Here is a 22,479-nt window from a genome sequence, read left to right on the forward strand (position 1 = left end):
CATTCCCAGTCCCTCCAGGGCAGCCCCAGACATTCCAGCACATCCCAGCCCCTCCCTGGCACTGCCTCACACAGCCCTGCCCTAAATCCATGGATTTAACGGGGTCTGACACGGCTGCTCCGAGCCTGGAATTCCCTGCCCTTGGTGAATTCAGTGGCCCAAACTCCTTTAAAAGACCCGGGGGCTCTGGGCCCTCCCTGGGGCTCTGGGCCCTCCCTGGGGCCTTTCCTCAGGGCCGGGGATATTCCAGAGTGGGAATACAAGATTCCAGTGCCAGTTCTGCCAGGTGTGCTGTCCTGCTGAGGCTGCCTGTGCTTGGGACAGGGCCCACACCTGTGGGGCCATTCCAGAGCTGCACTTCCACCCCCTGGCACAGACAGGGAACCCCGGCAGGGCTGGGTGGGAAGGACCCTCCAGACCCCCCAGGGACACCTTCCACTGTCCCAGGCTGCTCCAAGCCCCGTCCAGCCTGGCCTTGGGCACTGCCAGGGATTCAGGGGCAGCCACAACTGCTCTGGGCACCTGTGCCAGGGGCTCACCTCCCTCCCAGGGAAGGATTCCTTCCCAATATCCCATTCATCCCTGCCCTCTGGCAGTGAGCAGCTATTCCCTGTGTCCTGCCCCTCCAAGGCGTCCTCTGGAGTCCCTCTCCAGCTCTCCTGGAGCCCGTTTAGGCCCTGGAAGGGGATCTGAGGTGTCCCTGGAATGTTCTCCCTCCCAGATGAACATTCCCAGCTCTCCCAGTCCGGCTCCATTCCCTGTGCTGGGGTGTGCCCTTGGCTCGGCACTGAAATTCGGACACCAGGGACTAAGGCCCCTCGAACGGGGCCAAGAGAAGGGACAGAGATGCCGGACTGGGAACAGGGACGTTTCCCTGCACTTCCCAGAGTAGGTCCCGGTCCGCACCCCGTGACACATTCAGCACCACACCACGGCAGGTACCGGGCGGGGGGCGAGGTCCGCAGCTCTTCCCCCGAGCTGCGACCAAGGGTCATGGGGTACCAGTCGGATTTATCCCGTTTTAGCTGGGTTTACGCGGCTTTAATGCATTTTAACTGGTTTGAATCCGTTCTGTTCGGGGCTCGGATTGTCACAGCCCTGCCCGAGGCACCGGATCCTGCCAGTGCAGCGGCGCTGAGGGCCGCAGCAGCCGAGCTGAAGCCCCGCTCCCCCGGGACCACACCACGCCACACTTCGCCCTCCGGCGGCGACGGCGCCTGGGCGGCGCCATCTTGCCAGCCGCCGGGGTCACGTGACGTCCTGCCGCGCTCTCGCGATACTTCTCGCGAGAGCCGCCCGGCCCCCGTTTCCCGCGCGCGCGCCGCGGAGCTCTCGCGAGAGGCGCGTGCGGCAGACGGGGAGGACAAGATGGCGGCGACAACGGCGATGGCGCTGGTGAGGGGCGGCGGGGCCGGGCCGGGCCGGCGCCTCGGGGCGGGACACAGGGCGGCCGCCAAGGGGGTCCGCCCGGGCCGGGCTGTCTCCGGGTGGCGTGGCGGCTCTGAGGGGACGGCGCCGCTTCCCGCCGGTTCTCTTCCGCTTCTGGGCTCCCGTCGCGGCCTCGTCCCTGAGGGGAAGGTGTCGGTGTTCCCCCGCGCGGTGCTGAGCTCCGTCCCCCCCACCTCCGCGGCCGTGCCGCTGCAGGCCGCTGTGCCGGGCCTGTTGTTCCCCAATCCGTGGCTTTAAACGCTTCTCTTTGGGCTCCCGTTCCCAAATTCGCCTGTCTCAGTGCTCGCTGTTGGGCCCGGTTTCCTAAATCCGCTTGTTTAAGTGCTGCTCTGGGGCTCCCGTTCCCGAGTCCGCCTGGATTGCGTTTTGCGGAGCTCTGTGGGCTGTGGGAGGTTTCAGCCCCCGGCCGGGTGCGGTGTGGGAGCGCAGCGGTGTCGGGTGTTCCTTTTCCTGGGATGAGCCTTGACAGCCGCGGAATGCTGCCGGGGTGCTGGGCCGGCTCCGGGCTCGCTGGGATTGCTGTGAAACGGGAATCGGGCTCCTGCAGGAGCTCCATCCGACCCCCAGAGCTCCTGCAGTGCCGGGCTGGATCTGCCGGCCGTGTGGCACGGCAGCAGTTCATTGTGGGGTTTGTCTCCTGTTCCCCATCTCTGTTTTCAGGGAAAATACGGGATTTCTCTGAGGTGCAGGTCTGGTTCCAGGGCAGCTCAGCCTTCCCCTAAGGGGCCGCTGCTGATCCCGGAAGGAATTGTGTGTCCTGGAGTTCCTTTTGTGAATTCACTGGGGTTGGTGCTCCCATTTGGGAGGAGATCTAAACAACTCTCGCTTTGTTTCCTGCCTCATTTTTTCCTTAATCCCAGGTCAGTGCTGGGAAGGAGGGGGCAGGTCTCGCTTTGTGAGGTTACCTGTGATTCCGTGGGGGATGGGAAGGAAACACCTGGCCTCAGAATTCCCATTTATCCAGTGGGCATGCCTGCACAGGGGTCTCCTGGTGTGGGGAATCCCTGTGGACACACCTGCACAGGGCTCTCCAGGTGTGGGGAGTCCCTGTGGACACCCTCCCAGGTGAGAGGACAGGAGGAAATGGGCTCAGGCTGTGCCAGGGGAGGCTCAGGCTGGACACCAGGAGGAATTCCTTTGAGGAAAGGGTGTCCAGGGGGGTTTGGAGTGCCCATCCCTGGAGGTGGCACTCCAGGGACAGGTTGGGGACAGGTCACTGGTTGGGCTTAATGGTCTGGAGGAGTTTTCCAGCCCCTGTGATTCCATGGTGGCAGGAGCAGTGGGAGTCACACAAAGGCAGCTGTGTGGCTGTCTGTCAGATGCAGGAATCAGCTCTGCTGCTCCTGGGGAAGGAGCCTGCGAGGCTGGGTGGGACCTGTGAGTGTTCATTCCATGTTTTCAGGGAATCCTGGATCCTGGATGGCTCTGTGGGACAGAGCAGGGCCAGGGGATGTGTGTGGGATTCCCAGGGAATGCAGGATCCTGGATAATCCCTTGGTGTGCTGTGAGACAGAAAGAGCCTAGGGGGTGTGTGTGGGATTCCCAGGGAATGCAGGATGGCTCCATGGTGTGCTGTGGGACAGTCAGAGCCTAGGGGGAATCTATGTGGGATTCCCAGGGGATCCTGGATAATCCCTTGGTGTGCTGTGGGACAGAGCAGGGCCAGGGGATGTGTGTGGGATTCCCAGGGAATACAGGATGGCTCCATGGTGTGCTGTGCGACAGACAGAGCCTAGGGGGATATATGTGGGATTCCCAGGGAATGCAGGATCCTGGATAGCACCTTGGTGTGCTGTGGGACAGACAGAGCCCAGGGGATGTGTGTGGGATTCCCAGGGAATGCAGCTGTGGGAGCCGTTTGCTCACCAAGTGCTGCAGAAAGGGCCCATTTTGGGAGGTTTGGGTTCCTGCCAGTCTCTAGGAACACGTCTGGGGAGTAGTGGAGAAGCTTTGGATGTGCCCCATGCTCTGGATTCTGCACGTGCCAGCAGTGACTGCCAGCACTGCTGTTCCCAGCTGGGAAGGAGCATTCCACGGGGTGTGGGAAAGGAGTTGCTAAAGCCACTGAGGAGTACTAAAGGTTACCGTGCCCACAAGGGCTTCCAGGCTGCCAGTGGAATCCCCAAGGGCTTAGGTGGAAAATAGGGACTGAACTGGAGTGTGGTTGTACCCACCAGGAAGGGCCTTCCCTGGACACTCAGCTGTAGTTGAGGAATTTCTCTCTGGAAGAGGTGGGGCCGTTGGAAGGGGCTGCTGCTGGAGGTTTGAAGTATCCAAGGAGCAGCTGGACTCAGAGCTCTGAGGTGCTGAGAGGTGGGGAGCAGTCCCAGGCTGGACGCTGTGCTCTCGGAATCTTTTCCAATCTGCTCCTGACATTCTGTGCTGCTCGGGCTGCGTTCCAGCCTCTGCTGGGGCCAGTGTGAAAGGATCTGCTGAATTCCTGTCACCCTGTCAGGGAGCAGGGGTGGAGCCAATGCCCTGGCCATGTGCTTCATTCTTCCTTTTTGCACTTCTGTCTCCTTGAATCTCCATGAGATCTGCTGTTTGTGGTTCCCAAATAAACGGGATTCTGTCCTTTCTGTGTGTTTATACTTCATGGAAGTTCTCAGCCCTGTAACAGATTTCCAGAAATGTTTCTGCGCTCTTGGCGTTCAAACTCCCTAGAAGGGCCCAGCCACGCTCAGATGCCGGAATAGCAGCAGGAATCCAGTTCCCATTTATTTTTTTCCAAAGAAGCTCCTGTTCTCCTGCTTCCTCAACTGGCTTTGCTCGAGTTTTTCTCCCACTTTCCTCCTTTGGCTGTTATGGGATGTGGTAATAAGGTTTCAGGGGAGGAGCCTAGCACAAAGCCCCGGGTGCTATTGTCTGGCCCCAGGGAGCCGGGCTCGTTCCTAGTTCCTGGGAGCAGGGTTATCCCAAGGAGCCGGGAAAGTCCGGGCTCTCTGAGTGTCAGGGTGGAGGCTGGGGTGGGTTTGCACAATGTGCTGCTTTCCAGGGAGCCTAGAGTGACAGGGTGATGATGTTCCTTGGGGAATGCTCCCTGGCAAGGGATGTATGGTCAGGAATTCCTGTTGGAGCCATTCCCGTGGTCAGCAGGGATCACCCCTGGATCTATGGGCTCTTCCCAGAGGGATTTGTGGGGGCAGAGAGCTTGGAGCCAGCAGTGCCTGGGTACCTTTGGGTCCTTCCAGTCTCAGCTTTGCTCTCTCTGCTGGAGCTGCAATGTTCCAGAGCAGTTTTTGGAAGCTGTGCCTGTTAATGAGCCCAGATATGTAAATTATATTAAAGGCAGCTGTGCAATGGGCTGGGTTTGGAACAATCACAACAGACCGGGCTCCTGACTTTTTTATTTTGAATGGTTACACTTGGCAGCCCTTCACTCTTTTCTTCTCCTTCCACATCTCAGAGCTCCTAAATTGGAATAATTGAGTTTTTAAAACTGAAGGAGATGGAAGCAGCAGTGGGAGAAGGGTTTGTGGATTTTGAAATTGGCTGGGGAGAGTTCTGGGTGTCCAATGGCAGAGACATGGGAGGGGACAGGGACAGCTGGTGACAAACAGGCTTCATCCAGGTGGGAAAGGACAAGAAGGATTTTTAAAATTAATTTATTGGATGTTCCACAATCAAAATGAATCTTGGAGATGAGGGAGCCTTCTTTTCTAAACAGATGAGCGTTTCTGGATTGTGCTTGTGGCCAGGTGGAGATGGCATTTCATTAGGGGACATGGTTGCTGGCCTTGGCAGTGCTGGGGACAGTTGGACTCGGTGGGCTGTGAAGGCTTTTCCAATATCAGCAATTCCATGATTCCATATCGCTTGCTGCTCTTGTTTTCAGCTTGGCTGTGGCTTTGTGCACTGGAGTTTGTCAGTGTGCAGCTCCAGCCACCTCTGTTCCCGTCATCCTTGTGTTCCTTGTGTCCCAGTCCAGCTATGGACTTCTGAAGGGACACAGGGAACAGCTGCAGCTCTGGGTACTGTCTGGACACCTGCAGAGCAGGATTTTGTGTTGGGAGGGTTTGTTTTCTGTCTGCTCCCTGTGCACTGATCCTGGAAAATGCTCACACCACCCACAGGGGACTGGAGGCTGCACAGAACCAGGAGTCTCATTCTTGCTGTAAAATGAGAGTCAGATGATTGAGGGTATATCCTAGAATCCTGGAATGGCTGGGCTGGGAAGGGAAGCTGTGGCTGCCCCATCCCTGCAAGTGTCCAAGGCCAGGTTGGAGGAACTGGGCTAGTGGAGGGTATCCCTGCCCATGGCAGGGAGTGGAATGGGATGAGCTTTGAAGTCCCTCCAACCCAAACCATTCCATGATTCTGTGACAGTCCAGGAAAAGCTTTGCTTTTGGTAAAGGAAAAGCTTCAGGTCTTGGCTCCTGCTCTGAATGGATGTTTTTCCATGGATCCTTTTACTTGAAGCAAAGATTTCCCACAGGAGCACATCCAGGACCACAGGCTGGGGTTTGTCCCCGCTGGTTTTTGGGTGGTTGATGGGAAATGTGGAGTTGAGAGAAGGAACCAACTCTGTTTTGATGGATGGTGCTGCCAGAACCCCCATTCTGATTCCAGCACTGGGATCCATGGTCCCAGCAATGGGATCACCATGCTGCAGTCCCAGTCCCAGCAGTGGGATCACTGTGCTGTGCTGGAATCATAGTTCAGAGGGCTGGAGTGGGACTGCAGACAAGGGCTTGGAGTGACAGGACACAGGGAATGGCTTCCCACTGCCAGAGGGCAGGGCCAGATGGGATATTGGGGAGAAATCCTTCCCTGTGAGGGTGGTGAAACCCAACCAGTGGTTGCCCAGAGGAGCTCTGGCTGCCCTGTCCCTGGAAGTGTTCCAGGCCAGGCTGGACAGGGCTTGGAGCAGCCTGGGACAGTGGAAGGTGTTCCTGCCCATGGCAGAGGTTGGGACTGCCTGAGCTTTAAGGTCCCTCCAAAGCATTCCATGATTCTGTGATTTGGAAAAGTTTCAGAGAAGTTTTTAAAATAAGAACTTGAGAGAGCTGGTGAACAGAGCTGGGAGGGAGAAGCGGGAGGAGAACATTGATGAGGACATTAGACAGTGGATCTTGTTGAGGGGATGGAGATGACATGAGTAAGGATTGGGATTATCTGATTGTCTGTTCACAGAAAATGTGGCTGGAGAACTCTCTAAGTATACAATTGCTGGGTTGGCTCTTCCTGCAGAGAATAGTGGGGAATATGAACTGGTTTTCCTGACATACAGCTGGGTTTGGGAAGGGTTTTTAGCCAACTGTCATGTTCTGACATGAAGTGCTTTGATTTTCTGGCAAGGAAGACAGGTCAGTCCTGTGAGAACAGTTTTTCTGAGCATCTTCTGTCTCCTTAGGGTACGGAGTCCATTAAGATGGAAAACGGGCAAAGCACAGCAGCAAAGCTGGGGCTGCCCCCTCTCACCCCGGAGCAGCAGGAAGCTCTCCAGAAAGTGAGTAAAGCTGGTGGCAATTTGCTGTTTGGGGGGTGGTGGTGTGTTTTAATGAGACTCTGCCACTGGTGGAGCCAAAGGGAATTCACCACCGGATCTCTGGGATCATGGCTGTACTGGAGGGTCCCACAGTCACATTTGGAATTACTCGGGTTGGTTTAGGGTTCATGGACACTTTCAGGACCATGGTGGGGAATTGCTGTTGGGGTGGGTGAGAGTGGGTTTAATTAAAGTCAGTCAGTTCAGGAAAATGGCGTCCTAAGTCAGATGGGAATTCTGAGCTAGGGTGTGGAGTCACTGAGGAGCAGCTGCTGCTCCAGGAGGACTGAAATTGGGATCTGCTTCAGCTGGCCTGTCACTGTCCACACCAGCACACATCCCAGAGTAGCCCTGTCCTCGGGACGACAGGGACACAGAGCTCTGTCCTCGGGAGGCTCCCTGTGGCTGTGCCTGTGCTGTCACAGCTGTCCCTCTGTGTGAGGTGGCTGGCTCCCAGCCTCATTCCCTCTGGCTTCTCTGGAGCCAATGGATGCAAACCCCCTTGTCTGTTTCCAGGTTTCCAAAGCACACCCCTCAAATCCCTGGGTTAGATCCTTCTGTTCCCTGGCAGCTCCCAAGCACAGCCATGGAGACCAGGTGCCAAGGAGTGGCCGAGGGTGTGTCCTGGGGAACAGCACAGGTCTGGGGATGAGGTTTGCCTTGGCACTGAGCCTTGGTACTGGCAGCCTGGAATCTCTGGCTTTGCCAAATCTGGGGAGGACTGAGAGCAACCCCAGGGGAGCCTTGTGAGGGCAGGCAGAGCCAGAGGTGAACTGGGGCATTTAGGGAGCAGAGCCAGGGAGGAGCTGGTGTGGTTTGGGAGCAGACGCAGAGCAGGCCGGGTGTGCTGAGAGGGCAGAACCCAGCCCAGAGTGGCCATGGGGAGGGAGGTGGAGCCCCTTCCCTCCTGTAGCACCCGTCTGTGCAGACGCTCTCTGAGAGGAGAGGACTGGAGGAGGCCGTGCCCTGCCCTGGGCTCTGCAGGTAAGGGGCTGCGGTGGGGTGTGAGGGCGGAAGAGGGCGAATGCCGAGCTCCCGGTGCATGCTGCTTCCCTGCGTTGCCCCACACGGCATTCTGTGTCCCAGGGCCTCGAGGTGCTGGGGAGCTGTGGGCAGTGCCTGGTGCTTAGGGATGGAGACCAGAAGGTTCTGGGAGCTGTGGTGCGGAGCCAGGCGTCGTTCCCTGCCCCGCTGTGTTGTCCTGCCCCTACAGCCCCTGTTTTCCTTCCAGGCCAAGAAGTACGCGATGGAGCAGAGCATCAAGAGCGTGCTGGTGAAACAAACCATCGCCCACCAGCAGCAGCAGCTCACCAACCTCCAGGTGAGACCCCCCTGCGAGCCGCTCCCTCTGCCTCGTGCTCCCCCCGACACGGTGGAGTTCTCAAGGCCCTCGGAACCAGAGCACAGCCCTGAGCCTGCAGCTCACCCGGGCACCCTGACTAACCTCACAAATTGCCCGCAGATCTCTTTTGTTCCAAGAGGAAATGGTTAAAAGTTCCAGTCCTGTTGGATGTCCCTTCTTGAGATACAAGAAGCCAAAGACTTTGCCGTGGGCTTTGCTTCTGAGCCATGTTATGGTGGTGAGGGCAGAAGGGATCCTGGGAACAGTGTCCTATCACCATCTCCTCTGCCTGAGGGAGGGTCCCCGTGTTCTTGTGTCCCAGTGCTGCCCCGTTTCTGTCCCCTGCACCCAGGTGCTCTCAATTTTGGAGAAGTTTTGTTGGCTGTTCCTGCTTTTACTGGAATGCCCCCACTGGGAGAACCCTTAACTGGGGTTTGACCTCCCCTCCTTCAGAGGTTTCTGGAACATGTCTCAGTGTCTTTACTCAAAGTCATGAAGCCCAAAACAAGGGCTTTGCCTGAGGAATCCCCGTGGATGTGCTCTCCCTGCCCGGCAGCTGAGGCCGTTTGGGGCTGTGCCTGGTTCTGAGGGTCTGCTCTAGTTGAGGGGTTCCTTTTAAATGCTGGGGGTGAATCAACGACAGTGGTTGCAGAGGTTACTATTGCCTTGAGTCCCCCCTGGGATCCCACCCTGCTTCCCGAGGCAGCGGCAGCAGCACATCCCCACCCTGGCCTGGTGGGACTGGACTCGGCAGGGTCCTGGCGCCGGACAGTCCTGGGGACCAGGCAGCGAGGGCCGAGGAAGGAGAGGCCTCTCCGCAGGTGCCCCTGTGCCGCCGCTCTGCTTGAGTTTGTACAAACAGCCGTAGTATGCTCAGCTCCAACAGACTGAACTCTGTCTTTACTGTCTTTCAGATGGCAGCAGTGACAATGGGCTTTGGAGATCCTCTCTCACCTTTACAATCGGTCAATAGACATATTCACTTCTTCTGGGGCACTTGTCTTAGTCAGGGCCTAGCGTGGGGACGTTCGTAGTGGTGCCAATGCTCTTGTCCGCGCCCAGCACAGCCCTCCCACATCCCCACCTGTACTGGACACGCCCAGGAGCAGAGCGAGGTGTCACTGCCCCGAGAAGACCCCAGGCTGTGCAGTCTGCGGGGACACTGCCACTCGGGGGCAAAGACAGCTTTAGATTTCCACCAGTTCTGAACACACCCGTGAAATTGTGGGAGCTGCATTTCTAGGGATGCTACAGTTCTGAGGTCCCGACCTAAAACTAACGGCCAAGGTAACTCACCAAGGGGCGATTTCTTGTGGAACGACCTCCCAGCACCCAGAGCCGGCCGGTGCTGGGGAGGGCCGGGGTGCCGGAGGTTGGCAGAACATGGTGTAGCCCAGGCTCAGACTCTCTTTACTGTGCACGGTCCAGACCAGGGCAGTATGGCACGTTCCGAGTGCAGCAAAAGCAGGATGGAAGGGACAGAACTGCAGCACTGATCAGAGCACTTGGGTGAGCCTTTGTGCCCCTTCTAATCAGAGGCCACAAAGAGCTGAATGACTGGGCACGATCCATCCTCTCCTTTTTCCAAGGCACGCTGGACAAAGTGTCCTGTGACTCCTCTCTGTGCCCAAAGGTTCAGATGTAAATTCATTTGTAAATACCTCTCCATCTTGCTGGAAAATGAGATTTGTGCCTGGTGTAACACATGGCTGGAGGTTTGAACTCCAAGAAAAAGGGCATTGAAGTGAAATCCCCGGTCTCCCTCCTTTGGCAGTGGGTGGTGTATCAGTGGGGAGCCAGAATGGATGTTCTGGAGCAGGGGGACATTTGGAGTGGAGCAGAGCAGCCGTTTTGGTGTGCATTTGGCAGAGATGGTGTCGGAGCCCTCATGCCCAGGAACTCTCCCATCCCTGGAGCTGCTGCCTGACAGTGGAACTCCAGCAATTTGGCCTAAATCGTTTCTGGCTCATTCTCCCCAGCTGGGCACAGCTGAGTTGGTGGCACAGGAATGTTTTAATGGCTTATGACCCCTTTTCCTCAGCCATTCCTCCTTCGGGACTCACACGTGGACACAGCCCAGGAGCAGGAGCCTGGTACAGTTCAGAGCAGTCAGATGGGCAGATGCTTCATCCCAGAGCCCCCTTTATTGGCAGATGCTTCCCATTCTTGGCAGATGCTTCATCCCGGAGCCCCTTTTTTGCATCAGAATGCACAAAGTGCAAATAGCCCCCTGTCCAACACTTTTCCTGTTGCCAGGGTTTCCAGTTCCTTTGTGGAGGCAGCACAGCCTGAACTCCCTGAGCTCTGGCTCTCAAGGCCTGAGTTGCAGCTTTCCGTGGGCTCAGTCCTCAGTATCACAGTGTAAGATTCCCACGTCCCTTCACCATCCCCTGGTGTCACTGTGTCATGACTGATGCTCGTGCTGAGGGTTGTGCATCACTTACTTTGATTACAGGAGCACCCCAAGGTGGGGGTTTGGCTTGAGCTTAAAATAACCCCCCAAATCCCTTTAGAGCAGCAAAAGCAAAAATTGCACAGCTAAAGGTGGAGGCTGCTGCCTGGCTGAGGCTTCAGGTGCTTTTCCAAGTTACAGGAGGAGAAAGAGGCCCAGGGAGCAGTGAAATCATCCTGGGGGCTGCTGAGAGCACTGAGATGTACAGGCAGGAGGCCCTGACACCAACCTGTGCTGAGCTCAGGTGCCCAGGGCACATCCCCTACCTGGATGCTCCTGTTGGTGACCCACAGAGACCCAGAGTCAGCACAGCCCATCTCACCTCTGCCTTCTGCAAGTCCAAAATCCCAGAGTCATTAAGGCTGGAAAAGACCTCCAAGGTCATCAAGTCCAAGCTGTGCCTGATCCCCACGTTGTCACCGGCCCAGAGCACTGAGTGCCACATCCAGGTGTTCCCTGGACACCTCCAGGGATGGGGACTCCGAACCTCCTTGCACAGCCTCTTCCAATACCTGACCACCCTTTGCAGGAATGAATTCTTCTGCTGTCTGAAAATCTTGAGTCCTCCTTGCTCCCCCACCTCTCCTTTAGAGTCCTGTGTCAGGGCAAGGTGGGGATTTCCTCCTGCAGAGGCTCCTCGGGAGAGGCACCTCCCTGGGACACCCAGGGTGACACTGGTGGTGGCTCTGACCCCCTAAACAGATGCGCTGCAGACTGAGGGGCTTTCCTGCACCAAAGCTGGGAATGTGCTGCAGCACCTGGGAGAGCACCCAGCCACTGTCCTGCATGTCTACGTGCCATAGTCCTGCTGGTCACAGCCTGCAGAGTAAAGAGAGCCATGGCCCAGCTGTGCTGGGAAATCCTAAGACAGGCAGGGGCAAGCTGGATGTCACCTCAGGAGCAACAGTTGGGGCTCAATGTCACCACAGGAGCAACATTTGAGGCTTGATGTCACCTCAGGGGCAGAGTCTGGGGCTTGATGTCACCTCAGGAGCAGCAGTTGGGGCTTGATGTCACCTCAGGGGCAGAGTCTGGGGTTTGATGTCACCTCTGGAGCAGCAGCTGGGGCTCGATGTCACCTCAGGGGCAGAGTCTGGGGCTGATGTCACCTCCGGAGCAGCAGTTGGGGTTTAATGTCACCTCAGGGACAGTCTGGGGTGAGAGCTGTCCCTGTTTGCAGCGTCCTGTAGGGAATGGCAGGAGTTTAACCCTCGCAGGTGGTTTCCTGCTGTGGCCAGTGGCAGTCCTGGACAGGTGCAGCAGGGTGCAGGAGTCCCTTGAGTACAGGCTGTGTCCATGCTGCTGTGCCTGTCACAGATGAGCTCTCCCTCCCTTTGGGCTGCAGCATCTCCAGGCAGAGCTCCTGTACTCACCTAGGGCACCCCAAAAATCAGCCTTGAGGAGGCCCTGAGTGCTTTCCCTCTGCCCCAGGAGACCCCAGGCATGGCAGAGCTCCTCTGCTCATTAGGGCACCCCAGAAATTGTCTCCTGAAGGTCCTGGTTGCAACCCCTCTGCCCTGGGGGTGCTCAGAGCTCGCTGCTGTGGTGCTGGGCAGGGCCAGAGGCATCACCTCCTGCTGCTGCACGTGCTCTGCACCAGCCTCTTCCTGCCCCAGGTGTGTCCCACCTGCCCCAGAGCCATCCCCTCACATGCAGGCAGTGACTCCTCCAGAGCCCTGAGGCATGGCCACATCTCCAGGGCCACGTCCCTCAGCAGATCTAGAGCTGCTCTGGGGGTGACAGACACAAAGGACACACTGTGCTCTGCTTTTGGGATCCCTCCTGTGAGGAATGGCTGGATTTGTCTTGAAAACAGGTTTCCAGACAGACTTAGGACACCGTTGCAGGAACCCTGTGTGCAGCCCCCGCGTGTTGGGGCTGCACCAGTACAGCCAGTGCCGCCAGGCAGGGATGAGTACTGGCACCACACGCTTCCCAGGAGTCCCACTGGGCCATGGAAGTGTTTGGCTTTGCTGTTGAGCTGTGGAAGTGGTGCCCAGTACTGGATCTCGGACTGCCAGGGGTGGGTGGAAGCTCTGGTACCAGAGGGAGCGGGGGGAGGTTCCCAGTTCCAGACCCTTTGCTGCCGGGGAGGATGGGTGGGGGCGGGAATGCCGATGGATCTCTGCTGTTGGGGGGAGCGGGAGGGGTTCTCCCAGTGCCCAGAGCTGAGCCCTTTGCTGCCTGGAGGGGGAAGCTGCCCTAGAGTGAAGGGATTCCCTCCTCCTGCAGGTGTGGCTGGAGATGAGATCAGGCTGGGGGAGACCCGGCCAGAGGGGCCGAACCGTGTCTGCCCCGGGACGAGCCGGACTTTATCCGGGACCGAGCCGGACGGATCCGCTCCAGCGCCCTGTGCAGCGAGCAGGGAAACCCTTCTGATCCAGGCTGTGCCAGAGCTGCCGCCAGGGCTGGCTCCCGGGAGGGAAGCAGGAGGGGAGGAGGCCCCGGTGGCCACGGCCAGCCCAGCACTGACCAGCCAGTCCTTGTCTCGCTACAGATGGCGGCTCAGAGGCAGCGGGCACTCGCCATCATGTGCCGGGTCTACGTGGGCTCCATCTACTACGAGCTGGGGGAGGACACCATCCGCCAGGCCTTCGCCCCCTTCGGGCCCATCAAGAGCATCGACATGTCCTGGGACTCCGTCACCATGAAGCACAAGGTGGGATGGGGCTGCTGGCAGGTTCCTTGCCCATGGCACAGGGTGGAACTGGGTGAGCTCTAAGGTCCTGTCCCACCCAAACCGTTGTGGGATGGCCTGGATCTGGCAAAGAGTAGGTGAACTGTCCTGGGAAGGGGTGGAATTCTTTGGGGACAGCGAGAGGTGGTGCTGCTGCCCCAGTGATGAGGCAGCAGTTTTGGGGTTTTCTGCAAGGACATTTCTTTCAGCCATGTGTCCTAAACACAAAATAAGCAGCTTTGCAGAATTCCGGATGAGAAACTGGGAAGGAATTCTTCCCCATGGGGGTGGTGAGGCCCTGGCACAGGTTGCCCAGAGAATCTGTGGCTGCCCCATTCCTGGAAGTGTTTTAAGGTCAGGCAGGATGGGGTTTGGAGGAACCTGGTCTAGTGGAAGGTGTGGAACTGGATGGGCTGTACGGTCTCTATGACCCAAACCATTCCATGATTCCCAGCCCTCAATGAACATTCTTCTCTCTTCAAGGCTTTCCAGATAAAGCCAGGAGAGGAAAGGGCCTCTATCCCTGTGAAGAACAGGCTCCTTTTAGCGCTGGGGGTGAATGTTTGCAGCTCCCTGATCTGCTTAGGGCAGGATTCTGTGGTGGGAGCCAGGGGTGTGTGGGGTGAAGTGCATGGAATCAGAATTGTTGAGGTTGGAAAAGAGCGCCCAGAGCACTGAGTGCCACATTCAGTCATTCCTCAGACATCTCCAGGGATGGAGACTCCCTGACTCCTTGGACAGCCCCTTCCAATGCCTGACCATCCCTTCAGTGAAGAAACTCCTTGTTATGCCCAGCCGGAAGCTCTGGAAGTGCTGACAAGGCAGCAGCCCTTAGTTGGATGGAGTTTTGCTGTAGGACCTCGGAGTCTGAGGGACTCCAGAATCAGATGTTCTTGGGGTAACCTCTGCAAGCCAATTTCTGCCATACTAAAATACTTCTTTAAGGAGTCTTCTTGGGCCACGAGCAGAAATCGGGGTGGTGGGAATCAATTCCACCTGTAGGCATGGGAAAGCTCGGCTGCATTAGACTGGCACAGCTGGAGTGATTGACAGGTGTCTCCTCCCATCCCAGGGCTTTGCCTTTGTGGAATACGAGGTTCCTGAGGCTGCCCAGCTGGCCCTGGAGCAGATGAATTCTGTCATGCTGGGGGGAAGGAACATCAAGGTGAGTAACATGCCTGCTCTGAAAGTTCCTGCTTCTCTTTTCCTGGCAATAATGGTTTCTTTAAGGTCCCTTGCCACCCAAACCATTCCATAATTCCATGATGGAACAGCCTGGAAATGCTCCCCACGGCACTGTGATGGGGGAAGGAATCTAAAGACTGTTCCCTGATGGACCTTGATGTCCAGCATGGAGCACACAGTGGCTCTGGGTCCCTCCTCTCCAAGGAGAAACCCCCAGCTTGCAAGTCCCACCTGAGACTGGCTTCAGGTTTTCCCACCCACACATGGAATTCTTTTGAAGACAAAGCCAAGGTGATTCTTTATATCTTTTATGGTGTCTCTGACACACCCTGAGTGTGTGCAGAGTGCCATGGCCCAGGGGGTTTAGGAAAGAGGTAGGAATGCTGTGAATTACTTGCAGAATGCTTCTCAGTCCTTGGAAGTTTAGCAGGTCAGGGAAAGTAAATGGGTACAGGGAGGAGGGAGCAGAGCCGAGGACCTGAGTAGTGCAGGCTGTTCCTGGACCTGTTACCTCTGAGGTGTGGTGTGTTTGCACGGGCAGGGAGGGGCCAAGTGCTGCCCTGCTCCATGGACCATCCATGTCACAGAATAATGGAGCTGCTCACGTGGGAAAATCCCTCCCAGCTCATGGAGTCCAGTCTGTCACCAATCCCCGCCTTGTCACCCAGCCCAGAGCACTGAGTGCCACGTCCAGACATTCCTTTGATGTCTCTAGGGATGGAGACTCCAGCATCTCCTTGGGGAGCCCCTTCCAATGCCTGAGCACTATTTCCTTGAAGAGATTCCTCCTGATGTCCAGCCTGAACCTCCCCTGGCACAGCTCGAGGCTGTTTCCCTTTGTCCTGTCTCTTGGTCTTTGGGAGCAGAGCCTGACCCCCCTGGCTGTCCCTTCCTGTCAGGGAGTTGTGCAGAGCCACAAGGTCCCCCTGAGCCTCCTTTGCTCCAGGCTGAGCCCCTTTCCCACCTCCCTGAGCCCCTCCTGGTACTCCAGGCCCTTCCCAGCTCCATTCCATCCCTGTCCCTGCAGGTGGGGAGGCCCAGCAACATCGGGCAGGCTCAGCCCATCATTGACCAGCTGGCAGAGGAGGCCCGGGCCTTCAACCGCATCTACGTGGCCTCTGTGCACCAAGACCTGTCCGACGACGACATCAAGAGTGTGTTCGAAGCCTTTGGGAAGATCAAATCCTGCACCTTGGCCAGGGACCCCACGACAGGGAAGCACAAAGGCTACGGCTTCATTGGTACAGCCAGCTGGGGCAGGGCAGGGGTGTGTCCTCTGCTCCTGGGGGTGGGTTTTCCACCCTGCTGAGGGAATTACTTAAGGGGTAGGAAGAACTTTGGAGCAGGTCAGGGCGGGATTTAGAAATATAATTTGTAGTGGCTGTGAGGGGGTGAAGCGCTGACACAGGGTGCCCAGAGAAGCTGTGGCTGCCCCAGCCCTGGCAGTGTCCAGGCTTGATTAAGCAGGCTTGGAGCAGCCTGGGATGGTGGAAGGTGCCCATGGCAGGGGGCAAGGAGTGGGACTGGAAGGTCTTTAAGGTCCCTTGCCACCCAAACCATTCCATAATTCCATGATGAAACAGCGAAAGGCTCATTGGTGAATCTCCTCCTGCAGAGTATGAGAAGGCACAGTCCTCCCAGGATGCCGTGTCCTCCATGAACCTCTTTGACCTGGGCGGGCAGTACCTGCGGGTGGGCAAGGCCGTGACGCCCCCGATGCCCCTCCTGACCCCCGCCACACCTGGAGGGCTCCCACCTGCAGCTGCTGTCGCTGCCGCCGCCGCCACTGCCAAGATCACAGCGCAGGTGAGACACGGGGGTGGAACTGGGGAGGGACAGGTGAGACACGGGGGTGGAACAGGGGAGGCACAGGTGAGACACGGGGGTGGAACTGGGGAGACACTGGGGATGGAACAGGTGAGATGGGGGTGGAACAGAGGAGGCACAGGGACAGCTCAGGTGAGGCACAGGTGAGACACGGGGGTGGAACGGGGGGGGACAGGTGAGACACGGGGACAGCACAGAACACTGCACAGGGTGCCCAGAGGAGCTACCCCATCCCTGGAAGTGCCCAAGGCCAGGTTGGACAGGGTTTGGACAACCTGGGATAGTGGAAGGTGTCCCATTGCAGGGGGTGGGAGTGGATGAGCTTTAAGGTCCCTTCCAACACGAGCCATTCCAGGATGCTATGATTCCAGATCATACTCTGTCCCAGGATTTCACACGTGGAAGCATGTCCCTGGCACGTGGGGAATCTGAGACACCAGATTTTAAAGGATCTGGCACAGCTGATGACAGCTTTATTTCAAGAACTGGTGGGCAAGGGTGGAGAGAATTCCTAGTCTGGAAATCAAACCAGCAGTGAGGGAAAAATGGTTGCAGGAGAGGCTGAAAGAGAGCAGGGAAGGACATGGAAGGGGTGAGGGACTGGGGACAGGAGCAGCTGTGTGAGCTGCACTCTGGTTGAAGATTGCTCCTGTAGCAGGGTGGAAGAGGCCTGGAATGACTTTAGGCTGCTGGGAAACAGGGAAGGGCAGTGATGGGGTGGACATTGATCCAGAACTTGAGTTCTCTGATTTCATTTTCCTGAAGTCCCAGGAGCTCCTGGGTGGGACCACTGGGCACTGATTCCAATGGCTGTGCCCCCATCCCTGCCTTGGGCAGCAGGATCCCTCCCCCATGGCACTGTAGCCCATGTAGCAAGAAAATTCCAGCACTGTTGAGTTGTGGGATTTTCTTGGGCAGGAATTGCTGGTCAGTGCAGCCCCTGGTGCTGCTGCAGCAGAGCTGAGGTTCCAAAAGGCTTTTTGGGGAATGTTCCCCTGGATCAAAGGTGGAGGCAGGAGTGGGAGGAGCTCCTCCTCACACGGAACTCTCAGGTCCCCAGGAGAGATTCCACAGGTCTGGAAAGCTCTGCAGTCAGGGCAGGGAGGAAGTTGAGACATGGCTGGAATTATTTGGATCAAAATCACTTTGGGAAGGAAGCATGGACTCTGCTTAAGTGAAAAGGTAGGGATGTGGCACAGACATGGGTAAATCCTGCTGTTTTGTCAAGGAACTGCAGGATCTGTTCCTGTGAGGAGAGTGGCACTAAGGAGAGCGGAGCAAGGGTCAACCTTGTCTGCCAGAGGTAGGAAAAGTCAGACTTGCAAGGAAGTAGAGGAATCAAAAGTATTGGAAGAAGTTTTTTAGCCATTCCAATGAGAAGTGGTGGCAGCAGGTGACCAGTGGAGCCAGAAATTCCAGTGGTTTTGTTCCAGCACTTTCCCATTCTCCTTCAATAGGAGCTTCATCTCCAGTGGAAATAGGAGTGGTCTTGTGGGCAGTGGGAGCAGAGCCCTGATGGGATAGGTTGGATCCCAGAGTTTGGGCATTTATGTGAAGGAGAGTTGGGATATCCCAGCAGCTTTGAGTCACAGATCCACTGATATCTGGGATGGAGGGACAAAACCTTGGGATCTTCTGCTCTGCCACATCAGGGATTACAGGAGCCCTGAGAACACAAGGAAGAGAAGGATGTGTGCAATTAAACCAGGACTACAATGGCCTGGAAAGCAACAACAGCCAAAAAACATTGGGATCCTGGGGTGTGGTTTAGGCACATTATTTTCAGTACTTCCATGGAAGGGCTTATTGTTTATCTGGATGTTCCTCCTGGATGTGGTTGGAGTCCTGGGCATCTGGAGTCAGAGTGTTCATTGGGATTTGAGTTCCAGGAGAAGATTTTTCTTCCAAGGTGCTTTTACTTTCCTGCTGGGCTGGGAGCCACCTTTACCTTCCCTCGCAGCACTGGGAGCTCCTGGGGGTGGGAGTGTGGGACATTTCCCAGGTGTAGGGCAGCTGAGCCTGGCTGGGTCAGCCACGTCAACTGCTCTGCAGGAACATCCCTGGGGCAGGGCTAACCCGAGGTTTTCCGCGTGTCCCGCAGGAAGCCGTGGCAGGAGCTGCAGTGCTGGGCACGCTGGCGACCCCGGGGCTTGTGTCCCCTGCCCTGACCTTAGCCCAGCCCCTGGGGGCTCTGCCTCAGGCCGTGATGGCTGCACAGGCCCCCGGTGTCATCACAGGTGGGTCCCCTCCTCCTGGTACCTGTGTCCCCTTCCTGCTGGCACTTCTGTGTATCCCCTTCTCTCACTTGTGTCTGTCCCCTCCTCCTGGCACTGTGTCCCTTCCTCCTGGCACATGTCCCCTGTCTGCAGGCACCTGTGCGTGTCTCCTCTTCTGTCACCTGTCTGTCCCTTTTTCCTGGCCCCTGTGCCCCCTTCCTCCTGGCATCTGCGTGTCCTCTTCCTTCTGCCATGTGTGTGTGCTCGTCACCTGTGTGCTTCTCCTGTTGCTGCACGTGTCTGTCCCCTCCTCCTGTCACCCGTGTGTGCTCTTCCCTCGTGAGCTCTGTGGGTCCCCTTGCTCTTGTTGCTGGTGTGTCTTGTCATCCATGTCCCTTTTCCACAATGGCACTCTGTGCCTGGAGTCCACTGGAAGCTGGAATGGTGCTCCTGGCCCTGCCTGGGCAAGAGCTTGGATGTTTCATGGGTTCATTTTGGTGTCCAATAGATGGGACAGGCCGTGGGTTCCCAGCAGGAACACCTGGCATGGGGGGAAAAGCTGGATAATTGGCACTGGGCGTCACTGAGCATTGTCCAGGTGATCATGGCCTGGGTACCACGGAATGTTGTCCAGGTGTCACCGCTGCCTAGGTGTCACTGACCATGGCCTGGGTATCACTGAATTTTTCCAGCTGTCACTGACCGCTGCCCAGGTGTCACTGACCATCGCCCAGGTGTCACTGACCATGGCCCAGGTGTCACTGACCATGGCCCAGGTGTCACTGACCGCTGCCCAGGTGTCACTGACCATCACCCAGGTGTCACTGACCATGGCCCAGGTGTCACTGACCACTGCCCAGGTGTCACTGACCATGGCCCAGGTGTCACTGACCGCTGCCTGATGTCACTGACCATGGCCCAGGTGTCACTGACCATCGCCCAGCTGTCACCATCACCCAGCTGTCACTGACCACCCTCCTGTCCCTGCGCTCTCCCAGGTGTGACCCCTGCCCGGCCGCCCATCCCGGTGACCATCCCGCAGGTGGGGGTTGTGAATCCCATCCTGGCCAGTCCCCCGGCCCTGGGGCTGGTGGAGGTGAAGAAGGAGAAGGAGGAGGAGGAGGTGTTCCAGGAGTCGGAGCGGCCCGAGATGCTGAGTGAGCAGGAGCACATGAGCATTTCGGGCAGCAGCGCCCGCCACATGGTCATGCAGAAGCTGCTCCGCAAGCAGGAGGTGAGTCCAGGAGGTGACAGCTGCCACCCCTGCACCTTTCCCAGAGACTCAGTCCATGGCACAGCCTGGCTTGGGAAAAGCTGAGCACAGCTAAATAGTCTTATTTAAGGTTTAAAAAATTTTAAACCCCCAAATCACAAAACTTTTAAGCATTTTTAAATAAAATGCTCTATCCCAACTTGTTTGGAATTCTGAGCCTACAAGTTGGCCTTGGTTTGGGCTGTGAGGAACAGCCAGAAGAAATGTGTTCACATGGAGCCTGGAATGGGATGGGGCAGAGCCTGGAATGCCCCAGATGTGCCAGGGCCAGGTGCACAGAACAGCCTGCCCAGAGGGGAGGTGGAATTTCTGTCCTTGAAGATACCCAGAGGCCACCTGGACACGGCCCTGGAGCTCAGGCCGGGTGACTTCAGCTGACCCTTCTGATCTGAGATCCTGAGGGGCTCAGTCATGGAAGGGCTGGGTGCAGGTGTGGGACCTACCTTTGCGTCCTGTTGGGAGCACCCAGAGCAGCTGGGGATTCCTACCGCTTTACTGGGAGGGGAGGAAAGGAACATAAAGAGAATTGTGGCCAAAAATACCTGGGTGGTAGCAGCACAGGGAAAATGAGAGTGGTGCCCAAGGCTTCCAGGGTGTATCCCAGAAAATGGCACACAGCATTCCCAGCCCAGGGGAATTCTGATCCAGGGGCCAGCCCCTCAGCGCCAGCAGCACACAGACCTGGAAACGCAGTAATTATCCCTGAGGACCTGAGCCAGCAGCCCCATGGCGTGTTCTGCAGTGGCCAGCAGTGGGGTTTGGGGTGCTGGGGTGTGTCCTGTGCGTGTATCCAGGCTTTAATTCCCTCCTGCCTTCCCTTGCAGTCCACGGTGATGGTGCTGCGGAACATGGTGGATCCCAAGGACATCGATGATGACCTGGAGGGAGAAGTGACAGAAGAGTGCGGCAAGTTCGGGGCTGTGAACAGGGTCATCATCTACCAGGAGAAGCAGGGCGAGGAGGAGGATGCCGAGATCATCGTCAAGATCTTTGTGGAATTCTCCATGGCCTCAGAGACTCACAAGGCCATCCAGGCGCTCAACGGGCGCTGGTTCGCGGGCAGGAAGGTGGTGGCCGAGGTCTACGACCAGGAGAGGTTCGACAACAGTGACCTCTCAGCTTGAACTGCACCCCACGGCCGGGCCCGGAGCTGGGAATGGGCCCAGCTCTGATCCCAGGGCTGGGCTGGGCTTAGATCTGGGGCCTGACTCTGATCCCAGAGCTTGGATCTGGGGAATGGGCCCAGCTCTGATCCCAGGGCTGGGCTGGGCTTAGATCTGGGGCCTGCCTCTGATCCCAGAGCTTGGATCTGGGGAATGGGCCCAGCTCTGATCCCAGGGCTGGGCTGGGCTTGGATCTGGGGCCTGACTCTGATCCCAGAGCTTGGATCTGGGGAATGGGCCCAGCTCTGATCCCAGGGCTTGGATCTGGGGATGGTCCTGACTCTGCTCCCAGGGCTGGGCTGGGTTTGGATCTGGGGCCTGACTTCTGCTCCCAGGGGTTGGATCTGGGGAATGGCCCTGACTGTGATCCCAGGGCTGGGCTGGGCTTGGATCCAGGAAATGGGCCTGACTGATCCCAGGGCTTGGCTGAGCTTGGCTTCTGGGAATTGGTCTATTTCTGATCCCATGACCTGATTCCCTGATCCAGGGAATCAGCCCAGCTCTGGTCCCAGGGCTTGTCCAAGCTTGGATCCAGGGAAATGGTCCAGCTCTGATCCATCCCAGGGCCTGGCCAAGCTTGGATCCAGAGAAACAGTCCAACTCTGATCCATCCCAGGGCCTGGCCAAGCTTGGATTCAGAGAAACAGTCCAACTCTGATCCATCCCAGGGCCTGGCCAAGCTTGGATCCAGGGAAGTGGTCCAGCTCTGATCCATCCCAGGGCTTGGCCAAGCTCAATCTGGGGAATCAGCCCAGCTCTGTTCCAAGGAATTGGCCAAGCTCTGCCCTGGGGACCAGCCCTGCCCCTCTCTGCCTCCCAGGATTTTTGTAGCCTTGTGTAAAGGACATTCCAGGACATTCCAGCAGGCACAGGGGTTTGGTGTCTGAGATAAAAACTCAAAGAAAGCCGGTGTCACTTTGTGTGTGTGTGTGACAGGGCTGCCACCCCCTCGGCTCGGGCTGGCCCGGGGTTGGCACTGTGCTGGCACCTCCACAGCCCACGGTGGCACCCCGAGGAGCAGGGCTGGGCTGAAAAGGGCTGGGGGTGCCCCTGCCCAGCCCCGAGCTCTCTCCAGCTACACTCAGTCAGGACCCACAGGGCAGGAGCAGCCTGTGGGGCAGGAGCAGCCGTTTCCCTCCAGGACCGGCCCCAGGGGGTTGGGATGGAGCCAAGGAGGAATTTGGGATGAGGGGGTCACCCTATCCTGGCAGAGGGAAGGAACTGGGGGTGCTGGGAGAGAGCCCTGATCCAGAGAGCTGAGCTGAGCCTATGCTCAGGAATTCCACAGCACTAGGATCCAGCAGGAGGCTGGAGGAAATGATCCTTTTACTTAAGAAATGCAAATCTAAGCAGAATTATCTCCAGGGAACTGCAGCAGGGAATTCCGAGCCCAGCCTCCTCCTGGGG

At 57.4% G+C, this 22,479-nt stretch overlaps 1 protein-coding gene across 3 annotated transcripts; it reads left to right on the forward strand.

Annotated features, from left to right (window-relative positions):
• Positions 1–1,252: 1,252 nt before the first annotated feature.
• PUF60 (poly(U) binding splicing factor 60) lies at positions 1,253–21,977 on the forward strand. Of its 3 annotated transcripts, none has more exons than XM_041714150.2 (11): positions 1,253–1,395; positions 6,803–6,898; positions 8,169–8,258; positions 9,194–9,244; positions 13,229–13,390; positions 14,481–14,573; positions 15,621–15,834; positions 16,209–16,399; positions 18,522–18,657; positions 19,635–19,870; positions 20,734–21,977. In XM_041714150.2, the coding sequence occupies exons 1-11, from the start codon at positions 1,369–1,371 to the stop codon at positions 21,031–21,033; spliced, it is 1,596 nt and encodes a 531-aa protein (XP_041570084.1). In that variant the 5' UTR covers positions 1,253–1,368; the 3' UTR covers positions 21,034–21,977. The 3 variants fall into 3 exon arrangements, with proteins under 3 accessions (XP_041570084.1, XP_041570085.1, XP_072781259.1); XM_072925158.1 differs by having other exon boundaries at positions 1,355–1,395; positions 9,194–9,566; XM_041714151.2 differs by lacking the exon at positions 9,194–9,244.
• Positions 21,978–22,479: the final 502 nt, after the last annotated feature.

Source organism: Taeniopygia guttata, chromosome 2 (assembly GCF_048771995.1).
Source record: "Taeniopygia guttata chromosome 2, bTaeGut7.mat, whole genome shotgun sequence".
NCBI lineage: Eukaryota > Metazoa > Chordata > Aves > Passeriformes > Estrildidae > Taeniopygia > Taeniopygia guttata.

Bases quoted from the DNA above. Each gene is read 5' to 3' on its own strand.
- PUF60 (XM_041714150.2), top strand. From the start codon at position 1,369: ATGGCGGCGACAACGGCGATGGCGCTG. The intron at 8,259-9,193 runs GTGAGACCCCCC...ACTGTCTTTCAG, and splicing joins AGCAGCTCACCAACCTCCAG to ATGGCAGCAGTGACAATGGG. The intron at 15,835-16,208 runs GTACAGCCAGCT...CTCCTCCTGCAG, and splicing joins CAAAGGCTACGGCTTCATTG to AGTATGAGAAGGCACAGTCC.